Consider the following 18,769-nt stretch of genomic DNA (forward strand, 5'->3'; position numbering starts at 1 on the left):
AAATTAATGCTGGGGAAAATAAGTAAGACTGCTAATGGGTTCAGGGTTTCTTTGGGAGGTGACAAAGATGTTCTATAATTGATTGTGGTGATGGGTATATAACTCTGAATATACTAAAAATCATTGAATTGTACACTTCGAATGCATGAATTGTATGGTATGTGATTATATTTTAACAAAGTGGTTAATAATAAACCATATATGTGGTATCTAGCAATTGAAACTTATGTATCTGAGGAAAAATGTGCTTAAAGCACATTTCAAGTGCTAAGTTTCCACTGGAGAGGACACCTGTCATCAGTTATGTAGGCCAAAAATAGCCGTTGTAAAACTCAATGTCTTCACTGCTCCTTAATGGACCGCCCCCCACCAGCATCTCCTGGGCACTAGTCACTTCATCCACCACGCAAAACCTGCTAAATGTACTTTTCATCATTAAGAATCTAAGGATTTTTAGAAATCCTAAAGTCCTTTTTTGATTTTATAGATGATGAAACTCACTTAAATAAGGGTTGAAACTCTACTGCCAAGAGTCACGTAGCAAGTTCCCAGTGAAGCTGGGATTAGAACCTGTTCCCTCTACCTCACCTTTCTCTTCCTACAGATTTTTTGCAGGAGTTCCATGCCCCTCAAACTGACCTTCTGTGCACAGTCAGAACTAAACTCCCCATAGCCTGGGCATCTGAGTCAGGCCATGGGCAGGAGCTAGACAGGGGGTCGGGAGGCTGCAATTTCTGGGGAGGGCTCGGGGGAGGAGATGGGGTCAGTTCCAAGAAGGCAGGGTAAGCCCTTCTTCCCATAAGAGCAAGAGATGCAAGAGGGGACATGAACTCAAGAGATGAGCCATCTTATGGTGTCACACGTGGTCAAGGGTCTGTGGCTATTTGTTCCCGTCACCTATGCAGTAGGTGGGTGATGATATGAGAACAGTCCCCCACTTACTTAGATGTCTCCACCTCAGGCCAGTGTGATTTTGCCCCTCAGAAGTTTCCCTGTGAGTCAATCAACCCCTGGAAACATCACCTACTCTGATTCCAGATAGGACGATGGGTAAAGAAGACCCGGGGCCTATGGTCCCACCCAGCTCTCTCTTCCGCAGAGTTCCACAGTTGCCCACCCACCCTGTGACTGTGAACACAGGCTAGGGCTGGGGACCAGCATGGCCACTGGTTCTCCTCACAAAGTGGGGAGCAGGGGACCTTGTCCTGGGGTGTGTGTTTGGGGCTCAAAGCTTGGGCTGGGGCACAGGTGTGGGCAGAAAGTGGACAGGAAGGTTCGAATAATGCTTATTCCTACCCCGGCCCACCTCGCTGCTCAGGGAGAAGGGAATGGTCATGTGTATTAATGCTGGCTGAGGGCCAGGCACTGTTCTAAGCACTTCACATGAAGTAACTCCCCAAATTTTCATGAGCTATGGAGTCTAAATTATTGTTATCCCCGTTTTTAGTTGAGGAAACTGAGGCATGGACCGGCTATAGAAGTTTGCCAGGCCACATAGCTAGAACACAACCAAGCTAGCCCAAGCCCAGGCAGCCCGGCTCCCAAGCGCATGCTGTGAGCTCCTACTTCTTACTGCCTCTAATGTCTCATAAATAGGACATCGTGGGTCAGGAACAGGGAAATCGCCCCTGTTCATCGAATGCTGGCCTGTTCATCAACACCAGAGTTGAATCTTCAAGACCTCAGGCCCCTGTGTTTCCTCCATGCTTAGCCTCACTGTTTGCCCCAGGCCCCCACACCCCGGCGCCCCAGGCTGCTCTGCTTGGAGGATGAGCCTATGGCCCTCAGAGCTTGCTTCCTGAGGGCTGTCAGCAGGGCCGGATGAGGAGGTGAGGACAAGGTGGGTGCTGGTGACAGCAAGAAGAGCGAGGGGGACCCGTGACCACAGTTGGGGGTGGGGGCAGGACAGGAAGTAGCAGTGATGCGAACGGCGGCCTAGTGTTGAGCTGTGTGGTAAGCCTGACTGAAGAACAGACACCACCACTTCAGGAGCCTCCTATGGGGAGAGAGGTATCTGTGTAGGAGCATCTCAACATTGGACTCCAGGTATGGAGGAAGCGGGGGTTCGGGAGGCCGGAGTCCCTGGGTGGGGACAGAGTGGCATGGAGTGGGGCTGTTCCTTTGGAGGAAGTACCTGATGGAGCAGGAAGTGCTATGACCTGTAAGACAAGAGAGTCGGGTTACAGACTGTGCTGTCATTAACTCTCCGGGCTGCCTCTTGTTTACTCTGGGCCTCGGTTTCCTTACCTACAAAAGGAAGAGGTTAGAATACACAGCTCTAAGGCCCCTTCAAATGCTGACAGTGAAAGCTTTTAAGACTAGAAACAGGCTTCCAGGGAGATAACGGGATGAGGGCCAAGATGGAGACCGAGTTCCTTGGATTAAGGATATGAACTGTGCAGGCCTCTTAAGTGGGGTAATCCGGGGGCCTTTGAAAGATTCCCTTTCTCCTATTCACCTCCCTGGGGCCTGCCATGTTGCATGGAACTCCACCTTTCAAGTCACTCTTTTGGGTAGGGCACAGAGGACTCCAGCTAGAATGCAGGGGAATTTCCTTCTCTCCATAATCCCCCGTGTCTCAGAGGAACTGGCCAGTGTTGGAGGGGAAGGCCTCTGAGGAGCTCAGTTTGGATAGCGGAGAGGTTATTTCAAATCATACACAGGCCAGCTGAGACTCCACGGCCACCTCAAAATGAGGAAGAAACTTCTAGCTAATTGTCTAATAGTGGGCAACAGTTTGCGGTCATGACAGAATTCCACAGAGAATGGCAGGGAAGGCCAAAGAAGAGACTTAGCATCAGGAAGAGATCTGGAGAGCAAGCTTAAAGGCCCCTCCTCATACAGGATCTAAGGGTGTAAGCATAATGGACAGCTTTTATTCTAGAATTTGAGCTGATGTTCTCCCATGAAGCTCAGAAGGAGGGCCCCGACGGGCAAGTGGGAAGAACAAGAAGGATGTACAACTTCACTTAGGAGAGAGAGAGAACGAGAGAGGTGGGGAGGGGAAAGCACGACTTGCTCCGGGCCAAAATGGCACTTCTCCAGAGTCCAGTCTTCTCTAGAGTCCCCAGGTCCCTCCTCAAATCTGCTACAGCTACTCTCTGTCCCCCTCCTCTGTGCACAGAGCCTCTTCCTCACCAGCAGCCACTGTGGTCCTGGGGACAGAACCATCAATCTGGATCTCCATTAGGCCTTAAATAGCGAAATCCTAGCAGTGGGCTCTTTCTGACTGTGTAACGTTGGGCAAGTCACTTCCCCTCTCTAGGCACATCTATACAATGTATTTTTGGGAGGAGTTGGGGAGACCAGGTTTGTAAAGGCCATTCCGGCTCTAACATTCAATGACTTAAGGGATATCCCATTCCCTTCCCATTCTATATTCTTTAGTCAGCCATCCTCCATGCCTCTGCCCCCAGCCTTCCCGAGCCCAAACTCCTCCTTGTCTCCACAGCAACATGGCCACCTGTGTGCTCCTCTTGGGCATCCTCTTGCTGTTGCTGCCCACGCCCACCCCTGCCCCCTGCCACACTGCCGCCCGCTCTGAGTGCCGACGTGTTCGCAGTTTCGTGCCTGGCTCATGGCTGGCGGGGGAGGGCGTGGATGTGACCAGCCTCCGGCGCTCAGGCTCCTTCCCAGTGGACACACAGCGCTTTCTGCGGCCGGATGGCACCTGCACCCTCTGCCGCAACGCCCTGCAGCGGGGTGCCCTCCAGCGCCTGCCCCTGGCACTTACCGACTGGCGGGCCCAGGGCTCAGGCTGCCAGCGCCATGTGGTCAGATCCAAGCTCAGCTCCACCGAAGCCGTGGCTAGCGGGGCGGCCAGCAGCATCCGCAACGACTGGCGGGTGGGGCTGGACGTAAACCCCAAGCCCAGCAGCAGCGCTCGCGTGTCAGTGGCAGGCTCGCACTCTAAGGCGGCAGATTTTGCCGCCCAGAAAACCCACCAGGACCAGTACAGCTTCAGCACTGACTTGGTGGAGTGTCGCTTCTACAGGTGAGTGCCGGGGTGGTGGTGGAGGGGTCTCAAAAAACGGGGCTTGAATTCAGGGTGGTCTGGGAGCCCTGGAATGGCAGGATGGGGATGCAGAGGCTACTTCCACCAGGGGGAAGCCACAGTCCTGGTTCTCACACACCAGGTGGTCCAGCGCCCTGTGGCCCTGATCTGGAAGAACCCAGGGAGGGAACAGGTTGAAGGGAAGCAAGCAAGGCTGTGCTGAGAGCCCCAACATGGTGCCTTCAGCCCTACTGAGCACCCGACCCCCTCTTTCCTGGGCACTGCCAGTCACCCGTGGGCGGGAGATCTGGTTATGTCCCCCCATCCCTGGGCCTCTTTCATCCACTATTCATCCCTGCCTTGTCAGGCACTGTGCTGGGAATTAGGGCTACAGTACTAAGCAAGAGCGGTCACACTGCCAGCCCTCGGGGGTCTAGGTCCCACACCTGAGCAATGCATAGTCTCCAGGAGCAGCCCAGAGTCACCTTCCCTGATTCCTCACAGTAGGGGGCCACGTTTCCCCCACAGTGAGACAGGGCTCCTCCTGCCTCTGTGGCCAGAGCTGTCAGGAGCCCAGGCATACTGGGCCCAGTCCAAGGGACTAACAGACCAAGGCCTGTTAGAAGAATACCATCAGTGTGGTATTATTTCCTTTCTAAATAAACAAACAAACAAACAAATAAATAAATAAATGAAAAAATTTATTTTGAAAAGGAAAAGTGACTACAGCCATGCCACCCTGAACAAGCCCCGTCCTGTCTGATCTCGGAAACTAAGCCGAGTCAGGCCTGCTTAGTACTTGGATGGGAGACCACCTTAGGAAGACCAGGTGCTGTAGGTGTAAAAAATAAAAAAATAAGGGATCGTTAAGTTGACAAGGTCCTTGCAATCCATGAGGTCAACCAAAGGTTGCCCCACCTATGAAATTTTTTTAAAAAATTAAAAAGGAAAAGTGAAAATGCCTATACAAAGTAGGTAAGTCACTGAGGGGCTACAGACAAAGTGGGTTTCCTGGGTTCACACCCTAGTTCTGCCGATTACCTGCGACCTTGGGCAGTGTTGAGGGAGTTGTGGAATGTAGGAAAGACTACCCACTGCTGGGCCCACCCGATGTCTTTCTCTCCCCACAGTTTTCACCTGGTACACTCTCCCCCACTCCACCCCGATTTCAAGAAGGCTCTCAGGGCCCTGCCCCACAACTTCAACACCTCCACAGAGTCTGACTACCTCCGGCTCATCTCCAATTATGGCACCCATTTTATCCGCTCCATGGAACTGGGAGGCCGGATCTCGGCCCTTACCGCCCTGCGTACCTGCGAGCTGGCCCTGGAAGGGCTCACAGCCGACGAGGTGGGAGACTGCCTGGCCGTCGAGGCTGAGGTCAGCATAGGTGGCCATGCCAGCTCCTCGTCGGAAATCAAGGCCTGTGAGGAGAAGAAGAAGCAGCTCAAGATGACAGCCTCCTTCCACCAGGCCTACCAGGAACGCTACTCTGAAGTAGTAGGCGGTGACCATACCTCCATGCATGACCTGTTGTTCGGGAACCACGCTGGGCCCGAGCAGTTCTCAGCCTGGGTGGCCTCGCTGCAGGACAGCCCCAGCCTAGTAGACTACACCCTGGAGCCTCTGCATGTGCTCTTGGAGAGCCAGGACCCACGGCGGGAGGCACTGAGGCTAGCCGTGAGCAAGTATGTGATGCGCAGGGCGCGCTGGAGGGACTGCAGCCGGCCCTGCCCCCCAGGGCAGCAGAAGAGCCCCCGCAACCCCTGCCAATGTGTGTGCCATGGCTCAGGGGCCATCAGCCAGGACTGCTGTCCCCGGAAGAGGGGTTTGGCCAAGCTGGAGGTTATGAACTTCCACGCCAGAGATCTGTGGGGAGATACATTCACTGCAACGGACGCCTATGTGAAGGTCTTCTTTGGAGGCCAGGAGCGGAGGACGGGCACAGTGTGGAATAGTAACAACCCTGAGTGGGCGACGACACTGGACTTCGGGGACGTGGTCCTGGCCACAGGGGGGCCCCTGAGAGTGCAGGTCTGGGATGCAGACTCTGGCTGGGACGATGACCTCCTCGGCACCTGTGACCGGACTCCACAGTCTGGCTTACAACACGTGGAGTGTAACCTGAATCATGGTCACCTGAAATTCTCCTACCGTGCCAAATGTTTGCCTCATCTGACGGGGAAAGCCTGCCTGCAGTACGCCCCCCAAGGGCTTCTGGGGGAGCCTCCAGGAAACCGGAGCGGAGCAGTGTGGTGAGAACAATGGGTCTTGCGAGAACCAGTATGCTCAGACTGAAGGGGTTCTCACAGAGTGGACCAGGGCCTATCTGTCTTCATATCCCCATTAGACAGATGGAAAACTGAGGCTTTTCATCTCAGTGAGGTGGTTGAATTTATAGGCCAGCCCTGAGCCTTCCTGTCCAAACTGCCTCGGCTCTCAGATATTCTCAAGCGCAGAAATTAAGCTTAGGTCAGGAGCTGGTCAGAAGGTCAACAAGCTATTCCTACCAGGCTGCTTGGTATCATTTAAGACCTTCCCTTGCAGCCTCTTCTAGCATGGCGAATTCTTCATTTTATTAGATCTAACTCCCAGCTGCTCTGTTTTCGCTGTCTTCTTTGTCCACCAAGCTTGGTCTTTCAGACAAACTAGCAGATATCTTGACCTGTCTTATTGTGTATACAGCCAGATAGGGGACCAATAAATATGATGTGACAGCAGCCATGATGGTGGTAGTTGTGGCAGAGGAGAGGATGGGGACAAAACTTCAACTCTAGCCTAGCAACCCTATACAATAGGTCAGGTGGTTCAACCCAGGGACAGGCAGGTAATATTAATAAACTTTTTTTCCACTTTTGTTGGAAATGTGGGGACCTGAAATATTTTTCTCATAACTCTCTGATTTGAGAAACAGCAGCATAAATTCAGTGATAAATGGCAATGGACATTTATCCAAGCTGGGAGACAATAGGGAATGGTGAGGACTGTGGTGAACTGAAGGGCACATGTCTTATCTAGAGGGGGCTGCAGCTCTGCACTGGCCTGACATTCTCAAGAGTGTGAGGCTAGTGTTGCCAAGTCTTCTAAATTCTTAAAGTAACCAGAAATCCCAATTTGATTCCTAACTGTTGGCAATTCGTTTCACCTTGTAAAAATAAACCAATGTGGGAAAACATGGTACAAGGCAAAAATGCAGACCATAATCTGGAGCAAGCAGTTTGGAAACTCTAACTTCAACAGAATCCATCTGACAGGCTGAGCAGCTCTCCCCCATCTCACAATTGAGGGAAGAGGGCAGTAGTTCCAACGGGTGTGTCTGAAGGCCTCCTGGCCTTGGCATACAGTAAACGCCAGAGCCTCAGGGTCTGATATAAAATGAAATGGTCTTTGTTCCATGTGCCTGGGACGTAGAGCTCAAAACAGCCCCATGGTGTGGGTGGCAAGATTCAGGGTGGCCTCTTAGATGTGGTGGGTTTTGTCGGTGCAGGGCCGTGGTCAGAGGGGCTTAGAGTTACCAGCACACTCCTCCTGATTCTCTTCGAAACTCTCTACAAAGTAAGTCCCTTGAGGTTTATGTGGACCCCGAGGCTCAAAAGCCCCGAAGTGATATTATACTGACCCTGACTCTCTTAGGGACTGGTGAGTTCTAAAAACCTACTTGAAACCACCATTCTTACCTGTTTCCGTTCACAACCACATTCACAAACAAGAACAAAAGAGAAATCTTTAAACTTCACACTGGCTGTCGCACTAATGAAAAATAAACATGGGTGGAGGCTACACACACGGGGAAAGCGGAAAGCGGGGACAGGGCAGGCCTGGCTCAGGGGACAGCTCTGACAAAAAGGGGAGTCTCGGTCGAGAACCCACATGGTCAGTGACCTCCAGGAAGGCCTTCTGCTCCTAGGGCCTTGGTTTCCCCAAAAGGACAATCTTTGTTTCACTTCCTTCTCAGGACTGTTTGGAAGGAGGCAGTGACCCTTTCTAGAAGGTCAGTGCTATGGAAGGGGTCCTGAAAGGTCATCTGGTTAACCCTTTTGATTTTACCTATAGGGAAAGTGAGGCCCAGAAGAAGAGATTTAACTGTGGTTACAGAGGTTAGTGGCAGAGCCAGGTCTCTTCGAGTCCTAGGCACTCCACTCTGAGCACCACTTTGGAGAGGCCAATAGGACTCAGAAAGGTGGGCTCTTGGGGAGAAAGGCGGGATATGGCCAAGGAAAAGGAATGACTCGCTCTTGTTGAGGGTCCGCTGCGGAGCCCTCGCCCATAACTGAAGACTCAACACAACCTTTTTGCTTCCATTCCACTCAGGGAATTCCCTACTTTGTCAAATATCTTCCCTTTGCCCTCCAGATCTTGCCTTCACCCTGCTCCACCCTCCTCTGGCCCAGGAGGCTGACCTGCCTGGGCCTGCCTGTCACTGGGCAGGTGATGAGAGGGAAGGAGGCAGTGGGAGGGAGCGCAGAGGTTAGGCTTGTTCTCCTCCCAGTGTCTCTCAGTGAAGCGCCTTGGGCTAGCTGTGTCCCTCTTCCCCCCCAGGGGGCCTCTGCATGGCTCTCTTTTCCTTGGAGTTTCAGCAACCACCCCTCCCCTCAGAGGTAGTAATAGCTCTGCCACTGTGAATCTTGAGTTATGCACTGTCCCTTGTGCCTCCCTCCAGACCCCACACCTTTGTTAACAGGCCCTTTATAAACAAACTTCCCACAAATTATTATAATTTGAATATGTCATTGGCTTCTGCTATGGTCTGACTGTTTGTGTTCCCCCGAAATTCATGTTGAAATCATAATCTTCAAGGTGGTGGTATTGGGGCCTTTGGGAGATGGCTACATGGGATTACTGCCCTTATGCAGAAAGACCCCGCCCCTTCCACTATGTGGGGACAGTGTGAAGGCAGTGTCCATGAACCAGAAAGTGGGCCCACTGAATCCGCCAGCATCTTGACCTTGGACTTTCAGCCTCTAGAACTATGAGAAATAAATTTTTGTTGTTTATAAGCCACTCAGTTTATAATATTTTGTTATAGCAGCCAAAACGGACCACCTATGAGTTCTGGTAGGTAGCAGAGCCACTTCCCCAACCCCGAAGCTGAACGTGCCCCATTCTCGCTTCCCCGGCCTCCTCTGTTAACTAGAAAAGGATGTATGACCGCGTCTGCTGGTCTGATGCATCCGCCCCAGGTGTGGGGTTGCTTCAGAAGCAGATGCTGAGACCATGATCTGAGTGGGGGTAATTTATGTGGGAGGTAGTCCCAGGAAGCTCTAGGAGGGAAGAGAGATAGGGGGCCAGAGAAGGGAGGGTGACCCATCAAAGGTACATTATCCGGCAAGTCATCGCTGTGGGCAACCAGAGCCAGTGAGGAACTCAGACCTCAGAGTCATCGAAGCTGTGGTTGGAAGGAGCTGGGCATCCATACACAGCCTGCCATCGGTCATTGCTGGCAACTCTAAACCCTGGTTGATGACACCATCCCATCTCTTCTCCCTCGCTGCTTCAACAATCCATCCCCTTTTCCAACCTTCCTCCCACCCTTGCCCTGGTGGGTTCATGTCCTTAGAACAACCACTCAACTGTCCCTAGTACTTCCCTCCTCCTCACTCCCAAGGACGTGACGCACAGAAGGGCAGAGACCATTCTCAGTTCCATCATTCAACAGACTGAGCACCTGCTGTGGGCCAGTCCTCAGGGGCCAGTGAACAAGCCATGCAGAGCATCTGTCCTCTTCAGGCCCATGTGTGACAGGAGGCAGATGGAGGCATGGCAGAAGATAAGGAAAGCAGGGTGACATTCAGGGTAGGGACCTCAGCTGGATTGTTCTTCTCTCATTTACACACACACACACACACACACACACACACACACACACATCCCAGGCTGGTGCTGACAACAGCCCATTTTTTTTATTTAAGCAGCTGCCCCAGCACCTTCATCTCTCTTTAAACATGCTTCATGGTCTCTACGGGAGGGCGCCCAAGCGCCCTGGGGTCTGTGCCAGTGTCTCTGATGCATGTGAGCAGAGGAGGACCTGTGGGAGGGGCAGCAGTGTGAGGCTGGGGAGAGCTCTGGGAGATACAGAGAGTCAGTGAATGCTCTAGTGTTCTTCATTCCTCCACATCTGTCACCAGGCCAGCCGCCTCTGCATCCTGACATTGTCTCCTTCTCCCATAACCACACTCTCTCCAGCGTGGGCCACAAACATCTTCTTGCTGGGACAAGTCTTCCTGCTGCCTCCTCCTTCATTTCCAGGTTCCCATGGGCCCCTTCCTGTCCCTCCCCTCTACAGCCAAAGTGGTGCTAACCCATGTCCCCTCGGGCCCCACTCCAAGCTAGCCCTTGCATCTCTGCCTGAAGGCCCATGATGCGGCCTGCTCGTTTTGCCCCATTGGAAGACCACAGTGCTGGGGAAGTAAGTGTCCATGCCCTACCCAGCCCAGAAAAGCCTTCAGTGGCCAATGGATGTGGTATATATAAATACCCACCTCCCTCTCCTTGTGAGGAATGACTCTAAAGGATCTTCTATGCTGACTCCTAGAGTCCCCTGGTAGGGATAAGCTCCAGCCCCCACAGTGGTGACTTGCTTGACTATACATGCTTCTTAGCCAACTCCCTTCCCTGTCTCAATTCCTTACTGACCTACTGGTATTTTCTGGAATCACCTCCCACATAAACTACCTGCCTAGGAATTCCTGTCTCCAGGTCTGCATCTGGGGAAACCAGCCAAGAAGCACATCTCACTACACTGTCACCTTGCTTAAAACCCTTAATTGATTCCTCGTGGCTCTTGGGATAAAGCTCACACCTCCTAATATGTCACACGTGCTGATCCCACTCTCACTCCGTTACCTCTCAATAAGCCCTCCCTCACTGAGCGCTTTGGTTCCCCTGTTGGCCATGTTCTCTCTAGCCCTTCACGCATGCTGTCTCCTCTTTCTGGAACCTTTCTCTTCTATCCTAAGTCTTCCTCAGCCTTCAGGCTTCAGCTTTAAATGTGGTTTTCTCCAGGAAGCCTTCCTTGACTTCCAGGTCTAGTTCATGGTCCCCTATACCCTGCTCTAATATTTCCCAAGGGCCAAAGGCCATTTCTATCTTATTCACAGTTAAATCAATTAGTCCAGCACCTGGCATAAGTTTGGTGCTTAAAAAATATTGGGTGGATGATAAGAAGGGTTTATGAATGAATGAATGAGTGAGTGAATTAAATCTACCAAGGAATCTTCCAGCCTCTGCTCAAACTTTCCCAGAGGCAGAGAGCTCATTACCTCTGGAGGTAGCTGTTCTACATGTGGAAAATTCTTACCATGATCCGTCATTTTACACAGAAAACTGCTTCCTTATAACCCCAGCCCTGGTTGTGGCTCAGGGATTCTGTGTGTCTATATCTCTGGTCCCATTGTTGAGTTGGTTGGGCCAAAGAACCACTGAGCTGATTCCGGTCCAGGCAGCTGCTGCCCCTCACTCACAGAGGGGACACACACTGCCCGGGTAGGAGTGGAAGAGGGACTTGGCTGGCCCCCTCCTCTCTGTTACTGACTACAGAAATAAGGACCTCTCACGGCAGGTAAGGGGGTGCCTCTTGACTCTTACCTACCCAGACCTCTCTTTTCTCAACAGACCCAGTCAGAAAGTGGGTCAGTTCCAGCGGGGGCAGCTCCTTCTCTGGGCACAGCTTGTGCTCACTTGGCCTAAACAGATTGTGACCCCAGAAGGGCTAGGTCCACCACCTTAACCTCCCCCGCCCCTCCCCAGCTGCCTGATGAAATCCTTTCCAGCCAAGACTCCCACACCCCAGGCAGTCACACACACAGGCAGGGGCAGACTGAGTGTTGCCTGGCTTTCCACTGTTCAGGATGGGAGTAGTTCTGGTGCAGCTGAGACCAGGAACACGGGTGAGGTTCTCATGGGGTGGTTAGGGTTAGTGTTGCATAGAAAGAGGTCAACCCCCCTCATAGACAGGACCCTCAAGATCAACTCACAAAGGAAACGACCCCGCCACACACTGACCCAAGGCTAGCCATAGAAACCTATCATGTGAACCTCGATTTTGATCTGAAACTGACCCCCACCCGCAATCAGTTCTCTTAGTACATTGCAATCACATAAAACTGCCCCTGCAGACTCTAGGTTCCCCAGCTGTAAAATGAGGGGCTAGAGGCATGATTTCTGCACGGCTTGCCAGCTCCGAGGGGCTAGGCCCTGATTCCACAAGCAGTCTAGTCCCTGACACTCAGAGCGCATGGCCAAAGGGACACAACAGCCTCATCTCACAGAACCCGCTCAATGGACATACTCCAGAAACATCACTTTCCTGATCTTTGAAGAAGACGGGCTCCATTTGTCTTTCTCTTCCCAAAGGCCCAGATAGGCCACCCTGGAGGCCAGAACCAGAACAGCTGTTGTTTTGCAGGGTATAATCGGAATTTGCTTACTGTGGGGCTCCAATTGTACATCTGGGCTCACAGTTAATCTCCAGAACAGCTGGTTCCTGGTTTCATCTTAAAAAGGCAGTCACGTCAGTTTGCTGGCCGGACACTGGCTTTTCCCTGAGGAAACCCAAAATCCCGATGAGACTAACCGGTCACGCAAGGAGGTCAACCTCCAGGAGAATGTCTTTGTCTCGCATTCCTCTTTATTCACAGGAATCCTCATCTTTAGAAATGTGATCGCCACCCAAATTCCTCCACTGTGGAGGGTGGGGCAGTAACTCCTGGAGGACATCATTCCCGCCCACCTCCTCCCTCCCCATGGTAACAACACAGGGCTTCTCGTGATTTCATTTGTAAAGCATCTTTCCAAGTGAGAGAAATTGAGAGAGGGAGACCTTACTCCCTTTCTTTGCTTCTTCACTTCCATTATTTTTCTCTCGCCAATACTAAGAAATAACATTTCTTAAGTGCCTACTGTAGTGTTTCAAGGACTGAACATGTGTTGGTGCCTTTAATCTTCCCAACAGCCCTGTGAGAAGGAGGTACTCATGCTTATTTTAGAAACGAGGCATTCCAGAAAGTGGAGGACCTGCCCTCGCCTTTGTTCCCTGCACCTTCTCCACCTTCAGACTCTTGAACATCAAGAGTGTAGTGTGCGCTGTCTCTGCTCAGAGTCTTCACGACCATCGTCAACACACTGCATTAAAGTGGCTAACAAGGGCCCACTGTAGAGGGATGCTCTTGGGGGGGGGGGGGAAGCAATCTCTCTATGCCACCCTGCCATTCACTTTTTAAAAATGTGATAAAATATGCATAGCATAGTATTTATCATTATAATCACTTGTAAGTATACAGTTCAGTGGCATTAAATACATTCACATGTTGTATAAGCATCACCTCTATCTCTACCTGACACTTTTTCATCATCTCCAACAAAAACTCTGTATCCATTAAACAATACCCTGCCACATACACCAGCCTCTAGTAAGCTACATTCTATTTTCCGTCCTATTCTAGGTACCTCATATAAATAGAATCAGAAAATATTGGTCTCTGGGTCTGACTTCTTTCATCTAGTATGTATTTAAGTCCATCCGTGTTGTAGCAGTATCCTTCGCTCCTTTTATGGCTGCATGATACTCTATTGTACGTATCTACCATTTTATTTATCTATTCACCTGTTGATGGGCACTTGTGTTGTTTCTACCTTTTGGCTATTGTGAATGATACTGCTATGAATATCAGGGTAAGAGTATCTGTTTGAGCCCTGCTTTCACTTTTTTTGGATATATACCCATGAGTGGGATTGCTGGGTCATGTGGCAGTTCTATTTATCCTTTTGAGAAACCACCAAGCTGTTTCCACTGCCTGCCACGAGCTTCTTAGCTAGCCTCTCTGCTTTGACCTTCCTGTGCCCATCTTCCCACCTGTTAAATCAGGACTTGAGCACAGATCCAGCTCATCTCTCCAGCGTCAGGAAGACCATTCTCACACAGCTGGTCCATGGCAACTCCAAGCCTTCCGGGCACCAAGGACCCAGCCCTGCCCCCCAATCCACCCTCCCTCTAGAGATCCCCTCTGGGGAGTGGTCACCAGCCAGTAGGGTCAGGGAGTAGGAAGAAAGCTGAATGGGTGGGCAGCTGTTACTTGGCCTTAGGTTTCTCTTGTCTAGTACGCTATCTCATTCTGTCTTATTCATCACTGTTTCCAGAGCCCCTAGCACAGGCTGGGCCTGGCACATGGTATGTGATCAATAAACCTTGTTTAACAAATGAATGAATGGATGTTAACATGTATCCTCCCACCTAACCTCCCCCCCCCCCCGCCCCCCCACACACACAGGACTGTGAGCTCACCGGATAGCCATGGCCTATCCATCTCAGCATCCCACCAAGTCTGGTGTGAAAGGGAAATCACAAACAAGAAAACAGTTTGTGGAACCAAAGCAAATTAACATGACTGAGAACAGACTGATTGGGTGGGTAGGGCGGGCAATGAGACAATGGCGGGGGGCGGGGGGGGGGGGTGATAAGTTATATGAGCACTGGAGCCCTGCTCCTGAGACAGACAGCTAAGAGCTGAGGCCGAGCTAGAGGGAAAGCTTCTGGCTCCTCACTCCTCACCTTTCCCGTGCCCGAGAGCAGCCTCCCCACTCCTCCTCCCTGCCCCTAAAAAGGCCAATGGCACCCGAGTTCTTTGCCCTTTTACCTCAAAACAATTTGAGACCCACAGTGCGGGAGCCCATATGTTTGAAGAAGGACTTCCGACCAGGGCCAGCCTCAGTGCCCCTGCCCTCAGGCACAGGTGCACAAGAGGAACAAACTCAGAATAAAAGTCAAGGTGAGTATGGGACTTCAGGGTTTCTTTTTTGTTTTTACCTTTGCTTACCATTTCTTAAGTGCCTATTGTAGGACAGGCCCAGTAAAATATGCATAATTTCATTTAATTTTCCTAAGATCCCCACTTTACAGATGAGGGTACAGCCTAAGAAAGATTTGCTATCTTGCCCAAAGCCCCCCAGTTGCTTAGTGCTGGGAAAGGGAGATTCGAGCTGGGGCTTCTGTTTCCAATAGCCCTGGGTATGTGTCCTGCTCCTGTTTCCAGTCCACGCCCCTCCAATCTGTCTTCCCTTGACATCCACCCCTCAGCTATTGCAGACCTGAAGCAGTGCCCAGGTACCCTAAATCGATCCTTTCTTCCCAGTCAGGGCAGGGGGCTAGAACGAGGGGCACACTTGGTTGCCCTCCCTGGGGCACTCACTGAGCCATATCCCAGCTCCCATGCCCACCCTCTGGACCAGAAGATGATATGGAAAGCTAAACTGGGAATTCTAGGGAGCTTGAAGGAAAAGAAAAAGAAAGAAGTAGGAGCATGAGTTTACTGAACATCACTCTCTATTAGACACCATGCTAGGGACACTTCTGTCACTTTACCTCCTTCAGCTGGAAGGTCAATCCAACTCCATAGGCAGGACAGGAGAGGGGGTTGCTCAAAGCCATGCAGATGGGTCCAGAAGACCTCACTCCTTAGCAGCCACTCCCTTCCATTCCCAAGGGCCCTGGCCTTCCCCAGAAGGCCAACTGGAGACAGTCTGGGGATCCCCCGACCCCCGCTGCCCCTTAAACAGCAAGCTGAACACAAGTGAAATAAAGAAGCCTATGTTTAAGCTGGAGCCAGTTTCCAAACATAAACATCTGTTTATGATTTCAAAAACAAAACAAAAATATGGTTTGCTGAGCCAATTCACAGGGCAGATGAGATGACAGGAAATTCTATAACTTTGTTAAGAACACAAACTGCTTTTCAAGTCCTTTGGAAACCATTTAAACCATGCAAATGTGCTTCTTAACCAAACTGGGCAAATTAGCTTGTAAACTATGGGTAATCCCGCGTGATTCTTCTGCTACCTTCAGCAGGTGCCACAGGGACCCCAGCTGTGTCATACAGTAGCTTATTCCTGGCTATCGTCTGTGCTGTATATGAAAATAATATTAGGGCTTTCATCGAAAAGGTTCAATGATTTAGACATTCTGGTCATTTCTTCTCTAAGTATGTCCCCCAGCCATTTCCAAAAAGCATTTGTTTGTTTACTCTCTTTGTTGCAGCAACAAAACTGGGCCAATGAGCCCTAATTGGTACCATCTGGAGTGCACAGCATTGCCAAGGCTTTTCAAGACCAGATGTGTACAGCGGCCTACGCCCTTACTTGCTAAGTGAACTTGAGCAAATGGCTTCCCCCCACCCAGAGTTCCCAGTTTTATGTGTGTCACCTGGATGCACTAACAGCTAAGTCAGGGGTTCAAATCACACATGCACCCCCGTGTGGGAGGGGAGCTGATGTGGAAACGGCTACAAACGTGTTGGCCAGCAGGACTGAAAGGGGGTGCTGCCCGTGGGGCGATGCCTGTCCTGCCTCAAGGCCCACAGATGGCGGGGGAACCCTGCCCACTCTCAAAGAGGATTCCAGAGCTGGGGAGCATTATCAATTCCATTTTGGAGATGAAGAAACTGAGGCTGGAAGGGTTGAAGCAATTTGTCAGGCACATATTACATGCTCAATATTATCTGTTCATTCAAGAAACACTCAGAGACTCCACTGTGTGTGAAGCTACAGGGACTGAAGCACATCCCTATCTGCAGCTCGGTATGCTCTGATACGCTGCTTTCACTCTCCGCAAGACACCCACTCCTGCTGGGACACTCTTTCCTCCTCAGCAAACATTCCCTGGAAAATGTCGGTATGAAGCTGCGATCCTGCCAAAGATAGAGTGGGCCCAGCAGGAAGAATGCCAACCTGTGTGCTGATGGGGGAACCCAAGGCAGGAGGGACAAGTCCTGCCGCATGCAATAGCCTCGTGCAGAAAGGAGGGAAGGATGGACCAGGAAACCCAAAAGGAGTGGGGTCGCTAGCAGGGCCACAGCCCCTCCCCCACCCGGTCCTTCGTGGCCCCCCACAGCCCTCCCTGCACCAGGGCTTTCACACACACACCCACATTCGCACCCAGAGCTTTCCCTCCAAGGAGGTAAGAGACAGCAGGTTGCTTTGGCCACTCAGAGTCTACATTCTTCAGATTCTCTCCCATAACCCTTGGGAGAAAATTTAGCTCAGTGGACATTGGCATAACCTCCTCACATAAACACACCTCAGTTTATTCCCATCTCACAAGCCCAGGGAACAACCAGTCGCACTTGCTTTGATGGAAATGCCTCTCAGGGATGGAACAAAACCCACACCTGGCCGCCTAGCAGCCTGGAGAGGAAAGGAAATGAAAGCTTCGGCACAAACTCTGACCGACTGCTTCTTCAAGTCCACGCTAACATTTTCAGTCAAGGTCAAAGTGGGCAAAATAAGGACAAGTGTAGCCTGTGTTAAAGCTACTTCATCTGATTTGAAGGCCTATCACTCCCCCTCCCCGCTCCGCCCCAAGAATTTGTCCTTGATTTAGAGGAGTTAGAACAACCTTTTTTGTGATAGTATTGTAATGGTGGTTAATTTCTTTTTTAATGGAGTTACTTTGCAAAAATGTGCATCCTAATATTCTTTTGAAAATTCCATTCGTTTCTGTAATCACAATGTTTGGGGAACAGCTAGAGAAAACACAAAAGGGAGCCTCCCTCATCCATTTGGGGGGGGGGTGGGTCATGGTTTTTGTATTTGCTTTGAGAGCCTGATGTAAACTCTGGATCCTCTCCTGAGAAAAGTATATAAACACAGTTTCACATGCAACTTCAAGCCTCTGACACCCATGGACCTCTCAGTGAGGAAGGAAGAAGAAAGCCTCCATCAACACGTGTCTGAGAGACACACATAGACCCAAATGTTCTTAGGAAATGTGGTTTTTCTCAGTCTCCAGGCTCTGGGTTAGTGAGTGGTACTGATCCAGATACTCAAGTGCATCTGGAGAGGAAAGGAAATGAAAGCTCACTGGGCAGCAAGTCAGCACGCTGGCTCTGACCTTGGCTCGCTGTGTGACATTGGCCCCTCTAGCCTCAGGTCCTTCATCTGCTAAGGGAAGAGGTTGGTTGAGGTGAAGCATAAGCTCCCTTCAGGGGTCATATTCCAGAAGTGAATGAATTTCCGGTAGTGAAAGCCACTAGTAAGAAAATAGTCACCAAATGTTCATTCACTCATGCTTTCAAAATATATTTCTTATGCCTGCTAGTTGTCAAGTCCTAAGACATTCAGAAATATAAAACACTGTATCTCCCCCACCCCCATCTCTGGAGGCTGCCCCTGTGGACCATGGCACTTGGACCCCTTTAGTCAAAGGAAGGCACTGACAGTAAAACACAGTCCCCGGGCCCAAGCTGTCTCCAGTCTATGGAGAAGGCACAGGTATGTCGTCAGCAGCATGGACTTGGTTAAAGGGCATCTTGACGATCTGACTCCCAGCCCACTCAAGGATATGTGACCTTGAATACATTATGAAGCCCCTCTAGTCTGTAAAACAGGGACAGTGATCCCTGCCTCACCTGATTGTGAGGCTTTGGTGAAGTAATAAGTGCAGTACCCGGACGCAATGGAAACCACCATAGGCATTCAATAAATACAAGTCCCCTTCCTCCTTTACTAGGAGACACAAATATTTTGTGAATTACTGATCGTCAGATACTTACTGACCACCTTCTGCTGTCAGGCACTAATACACCCTGAAGGCAAAAAGACAAATCACACGCAGCCCTTCCCTTTAAGGAATTCACAAATTAGTGAGGATTGTAGATAAGGAAACAGACAAGAGTGTGAAACATGCTTTTGAGAAGTGGGCACAGGGGCACATGGGTGGGTGTTCTCCATACAATTCTTTCGAATTTCCTGTAAGTTTGAAATTTGTCATAGTAGAACTATGGCCAC

The 18,769-nt window shown here is 50.8% G+C and overlaps 1 protein-coding gene across 1 annotated transcript; it reads left to right on the forward strand.

Moving 5' to 3' along the window:
* The first annotated feature begins 1,914 nt into the window (after positions 1-1,914).
* Positions 1,915-14,167, forward strand: PRF1 (perforin 1). Its single transcript, XM_016121076.2, has 3 exons — positions 1,915-2,046; positions 3,452-3,994; positions 5,125-14,167. Exons 2-3 carry the CDS (start codon positions 3,456-3,458, stop codon positions 6,251-6,253), a joined length of 1,668 nt encoding a protein of 555 aa, XP_015976562.2. The 5' UTR covers positions 1,915-2,046; positions 3,452-3,455; the 3' UTR covers positions 6,254-14,167.
* Positions 14,168-18,769: the final 4,602 nt, after the last annotated feature.

This window comes from Rousettus aegyptiacus, unplaced genomic scaffold (assembly GCF_014176215.1).
Source record: "Rousettus aegyptiacus isolate mRouAeg1 unplaced genomic scaffold, mRouAeg1.p scaffold_m13_p_6, whole genome shotgun sequence".
NCBI lineage: Eukaryota > Metazoa > Chordata > Mammalia > Chiroptera > Pteropodidae > Rousettus > Rousettus aegyptiacus.